General features: G+C 32.5%; 1 protein-coding gene across 2 annotated transcripts in view; it reads right to left on the reverse strand.

The window, feature by feature from the left end:
• ANKIB1 (ankyrin repeat and IBR domain containing 1) overlaps window positions 1-6,000 on the reverse strand; it is a 149,430-nt gene that overhangs the window by 13,736 nt on the left and 129,694 nt on the right. For both annotated transcript variants that reach the window (XM_059396868.1, XM_059396866.1), the window contains exons 12-14: window positions 1,355-1,489; window positions 287-373; window positions 130-196 (exon numbers count right to left, since the gene is read on the reverse strand). In XM_059396868.1, coding sequence (XP_059252851.1) covers window positions 130-196; window positions 287-373; window positions 1,355-1,489 — 289 coding nt within the window. The remainder of the gene's footprint in view (window positions 1-129; window positions 197-286; window positions 374-1,354; window positions 1,490-6,000) is intronic.

The following is a 6,000-nucleotide window of genomic DNA, read 5'->3' on the forward strand; positions in this document are numbered from 1 at the left end:
AGCAATACCAGAGTGAACAATGCAGATAATAATGTATTCCCCGAAGGGCCTTAACCTCCTACCAATTAAGTGACTTAAGCATGGAAGGCTATTTTATATTAATTATCACACATACCACTTATAACTTACTTTCTTTGAGAGCTCTACTCAATTGCTCCATCTTTTCTTTGGCTGTTTTAAGAAGGCGTTGTTCTAACTAAAGGAATAGAAATAAATAGTTTATAAAATTTTCTTTATTTATTCACAACAGTATCATTCAGAGCATTTGAAATGATTTGGGACATACCTGATAGCTATGCTCATGGTTTTTAAATCTTGTGTAATAGTGCATAAATCTGTCAAGTTCCTGAAATCGTTTGTGTTTTTTCTCAGCCTAGGAAACAAAAGTCCATAAATGACTTTTATAAATAAAGTACTAGCTATTAAATTGGGGACTTTTTGTCACTTAAAATTTTTATTAGTAATAGGTAGTTGTGCATACAGATTTCATTATTTTGAGGAAAAAAAACCCAGTACATTTTTAAGACTACCAGAACAAAGTCCTGCATTTGTATTCTCTATGATAAATCACTAAATCTATGATCCCAGACCGTAAAGCAAATATGCCTCTCAAGTCCTACATTTATCAGATCTTCAATGTTTTATTATATTGCTTATTGCTATGGACTGAACTGTATCTCCCCAAAATTCATGTTGAAGCCCTAACCCCCAATATGAATGACTGGATTTGAAGACAGGGTCTATGAAGTGATAAAGGTTATATAAAGTCACTGGGGTGTGGCCCTTACCCAGTCAAATTATTGCTCTTTTAAGAAAAGAAAGAGACACCAGTACTCTTTCTCTCCCTATCATGTGAGCATAGCAAAAGACAGCCAGCCCTTTGCAAGCCAGGAAGAGAGTCATCACCAGAAGCTGAATTGGCAGGAATCTTGATCTTGGACTTCTTAGGCTCCAGAACTGTGAGAAATACATTTCTGTTGTTTAATCCACTCAGTCTATGGTGTTTTGTTATGGCAGCCAAGCAGACTAAGAGACTTATATATTGTAACATAATACTGTGTTTTTGATATTAATGTTAAAAATTTTAAGTCATTATAGAGATAAGGATATATAAGACTTAATCCTTAATATAAAAAAAGGAAAGTTAAAAAAAGAAAGCTCTCAAGTTGATAGCTCTATTTTATTTAAATTAAAGCTACTCTAAAGTGTATTGGGGGGGCGGGTAAGGAAAAAAAATAAAGTGTATTCAATTTAATGCCTTATTATGACAAAGATAGGACAAGAAGACATGCAAAATACTCCCAAAGTAATTAAGTGGCTTAGCCAGAGGCCTTGATTTAATAGTTCTTTTTACCTCCACAGTCATTTCCTTGGATTGTTCCTCCACATGCTGAATGACTTCATAGCGAGTACATCTGTAATAACCTCCTGTGGAAGAACTATGCTTTTTCCATTCTTCTAGGCAAATCCAGCAAAAGTCATACTTGCACTTCAAAAGAAAACATATATGCAAACATCGCCCTGCATTAACATGCAAATTGTTTTCTGATTTCTAGTTAACTACTTTGTAGTGATCCAGCAATTCTGCCTGTGTGACCAGGAACAAATCTTAAAGACATGCTGTCTTTTTCATATTCCCTTTAGAGACCTTACCTGCACAGAAAGATGTGGGGGTAGTTTAAAATGACCGCTTGTAAGGATAAATTAAAATGCAAATCATAATATTATGAAGGAATATCAAGGAATCTTTAAGAATATCAATAGGCTATTCTTTCCCAATAATAAAGACAAATACTGACAATGTTTCATTTTCAAGTGCATGGCAATCTTACTTTGGTACATAAAGCTTCACCAGTCTTCATGAGAAGTTTTTCTTATGACTAACAGAACAAGTTTGAAAGGTTTCTAAGTAGAAAGACTGATAGTTTCTTATTTTTAAGAAAATTTTGCTTTACTATCATAATTGGCCAATAATGTCCAAAATATGATCTTTATAGTAGGAAAACAGTTTTTTTTTTTTTTTTAATGTTTATGGATCTTATGGGATCTTGGGTCTTCCCATTTCAAGTCTGTCTTCTTCTGGTACTTTTATGTGTTTTCTTTTTTTTTTTTTAAGATTTTATTTATTTATTTGAGAGGGAGAGAGAGTGAGCAAGAGCATGAGAGGGGAGAAGGTCGTTGAGCTGGGAGCCCAACGCAGAACTCAATCCCGGGACTGTGGGATCATGATCCGAGCCAAACGCAGTTGATTAACTAACTGAGCCACCCAGGCGCCCCATGTTTGTTTGTTTTTTAAACATTTAAATATTTGAGCTGTTCAGAATTTATCTGGGTATACAGTATACAGTATGAATTAAATTTTATTTTTTTCCACACAGCTGCCAGTTGTCTCAATCATATTTATTTAACAGTCCCTGTTTCTCCACTGTTGGAGATCCTCCTTTACCATATACTAAATTCCCACATTATTTCTGTTTTCTGGGCTTTTATTATAGTTTCATTAATCTCTAGATTCATATGCCAGCACCATGCTATTTTAATTATTGAGCCTTAACGACAGGCTTACTATTTGACAAGGATAGTTCTTCCTCACTGTTCTTTTTCAGAGCTTTCCTAGCTATTTTTGCTTTATTTTTCCATGTGGACTTTTGAATTAGCTTATCTAGATGCAGAAACAAAAACTGCTGCTATTTTCATTGGAAACTTTCTACCTAACAACTTTGTTACCTTTCCATTTATTTGTCATCTTTTGTGTTCTACAGATAGGGGTCTTAAAATTTTCTTCATATAAATTTTGTATATTTCTTAAGTTTCTTTCTAGATAAATGAGATCTTTCCTTTCAGTACATATTTTGTCTGGATATTTTTGGTATAAATGAAGGCTACTGCCTTCTGCATATTAATTTTGTACTCTGCTAATTAACTGAATTTTGTTGTTAGCTTTTAAACTGATTCTTGTGGGTTTTCTAGGTATATAAACATGCTATCTGCAAAAAAAAATAATTTTATTACTTCATTTCTAATTTTTAAATCTTTAATTTCTTCCTATTATTTAAATATGCTGATTGGGATCTCCAGTCCCATGTTAACAATATTTGTGATTGAGAGTATCCTTATCTTGTTCTTGATTTTAGTGAGAGTACCTCTAGTTTTCTCACTAAATATCATAGTAACTTTTGCACTGAACTAGACTCATTTTTATCATACTAAGGAAGAGTCCATCTGTTCTTACTTCTTTGAGTTTTTTAATAAAGAATGGTTGTTGTTTTTTTGTCAAATGCCTTTTTAGCAACTACAGAACATATATATGATTCTTCTTTGGATCTACTAATAAGATGAGGTACCGCAATAGCTTTTTAAATATTGAATTATTCTTGTATTCCTGAAATAAACACATGGTCAATACTTTTTGTTTATTAAAATTTTTAAAAATTGATAATCATTCTTTAGTATATGTGCTGCTGAAGCGAGCACTGATAATCATTCTTTAAATGTATTCTTGTTGGATTTTATGTGCTAAGATCTGTGGCTCCCCCACCACCCAATATCTTATTTAGGATTTATGCATTAGTATTCATAAGTAAGACTGATCTATAATTTTCACTTCATTTTTATAATCTTATTAAGTGCTAATATCAAGATTCTATTCCCTTTTAATAATTTGAAAGCTAGCTTGCTTTCTCTCTCTTTCTCTCTTTTTCTTAAAAATTCCCAGAAACAGTTTAAGTCATATTAGAATTACCTATTCTTTGAAGGTTTGATAAAAATTCTATTGTGAAACTGTTAGGGCCTATTGCTTTAAAGTGTGTGTGTGTGTGGGGGAAGATTGCTGAAAAACTATCTTCTATGGAAATAAGTTTATTTGGATATTTTTTCTAGGGTCAGTTTTAATAAATTTTATGTTCTTAGAAAATCTATCCATTTCAAATCCAAGTTCAAATTTATCTGTAAGAATTTAGCAAAATTATCTATTATCATTTGTTTATTTTATTTATTGATTAGTCCCCTTAATTCTTATATTGTGCATTTGAACTACCTCATCTTTACTTTTTCTTAGATAAGTTTCAAGGTTTATCTTACCTTTTTCTTAAAAAAAAAAAAACACTATTTTGGATTTATTAGTTAATACCGTTTTTCAGTTTTCAACTCAACCGATTTCTGCTTTAAAAAAAGATCCTCCCGGGCACCTGGGTGAGTCAGTCAGTTGAGTGTCTGCCTTTAGCTCAGATAATGAGCCCAGGGTCCTGGGATCGAGCCCCACATTGGAAGCAGGGAGCTGCTTCTTCCCTTCCTTCCACCTGTGGCTCACCCTGCTTGTGCTCTCTCTCCCTGTCAAATAAATAAAATCTTAAAAAAAAAAAATCCTTCCTTGTGGTGTTCTTCAAGTTTATTCTGTTTTTCTAATTTTTTGAGTCATATCCTTAACTCATTCCTTATTTTGCATTGTTTTAATGAGGCCATGCACATTTCTGAGCATTGTTTTAGATACTGGTGCTCAGGTTCTGATAAAGTAGTATTTCCATTATCCTAGTTTTCTAGAAGTTCTTTAATTCCCACTTTTATTTCCTTTAACTCAAGAGTTGTTTGAGAGATCTGAAATTTCCAAATGAAAAGGGCTTTTATAACTTAATTATTAATTTCTATGTTTTCCATTATCAGAGAATGTTGCTATTACCATTTCTATTTTCTGCAGTATTACTGAGATTTTCTTTCATAATCAATGGTCAAATTTTTTGCTAATGCTCCATGGATACTTACAAACATGGTGTAAACCATATTTTTAGGATACTAAGTCTGAATATATAGCAATCAGAAATATCTTAATAACTATATTAAGTCTTCTATATCTTTATTATTTTTTTTTCTCTACCTGAGAGGTCATGGACAGAGAACTAAATTAAAGTCTGTGTTCTCATTAGCCCTACACTAACAGGTACTTACACAATACATTCTAGATATCATGGTTCTAAGAGTATGCAAGTTCTTATGCTTGGTATAAGCAAACTTTGTGCCTGATTTGATACAAGTACAGCTCCACTGATGTCTCATAATTAGTGGCAGAACTTTCTACAAAAGAGCCAAATTTTATATTCTATGGTAAGAAAAAGAATACAGAACTTTAGTTAACTTTTAGTTTTTAGTTGCAGCATATCGTTTTACAGTCAGATGAAGAAAATTACTGTAAGTGATTTAAAATGTGTAAGAATGCAAAATTTAAATAGTTTCCTGAAAAGTATCTAAAGGGAAATGAATAAAGAGCATTTTTTAAAATAAAACTATTTTTATAAGTCCAAATTTGTCATTCTTCTAAAATGTTTAACAATTTGATTCCAGAAAGTAAAAACTATTGAATGATAATCAACATTTTGGCAGTAATAAAAGTATCTTATGATCTAGTCATTGTGTTAGAGCATGGATTCAATTACATATGCTTTGCTGTTCTACCTTTGCATTAAAAAAAATTCTAAATCTATGAAAATTTTTCATAGCAAGGTTATTACTTTCTTGTCATATTTGTCTTTCTTCTATGTCCTAAAAATTACTTGCTAGTTTCTTTTGTGAAAAGCAAATACTTCAGATGGTATATTAGATAAGACTACTATATTTCCATAGTGTGGAAGTAAATGTTTCTTTCTTTTTTCTTTTTTCTTTTTTAAGATTTTATTTATTGATTGATAGAGAGAAAGAGAGCAAGAGAGGGAACACAAGCAGGGGAAGTTGGAAGAGGGAGAAGCAGGCAGCCGTTGAGCAGGGAGCCCGATGTGGGACTCGATCCCAGGACCCCAGGATCATGACTTGAGCCGCAGGCAGATGCTTAACGACTGAGTCCCCCAGATGCCCCATAAATGTTTCTTTTCTTTTCTTTTTTTATTTTTAATAATTTTTTATTTTTTATAAACATATATTTTTATCCCCAGGGGTACAGGTCTGTGAATCACCAGGTTTACACACTTCACAGCACTCACCAAAGCACATACCCTCCCCAATGTCCATAATCCC

This window comes from Mustela nigripes, chromosome 4 (assembly GCF_022355385.1).
Source record: "Mustela nigripes isolate SB6536 chromosome 4, MUSNIG.SB6536, whole genome shotgun sequence".
In the NCBI taxonomy this organism is placed as follows: domain Eukaryota; kingdom Metazoa; phylum Chordata; class Mammalia; order Carnivora; family Mustelidae; genus Mustela; species Mustela nigripes.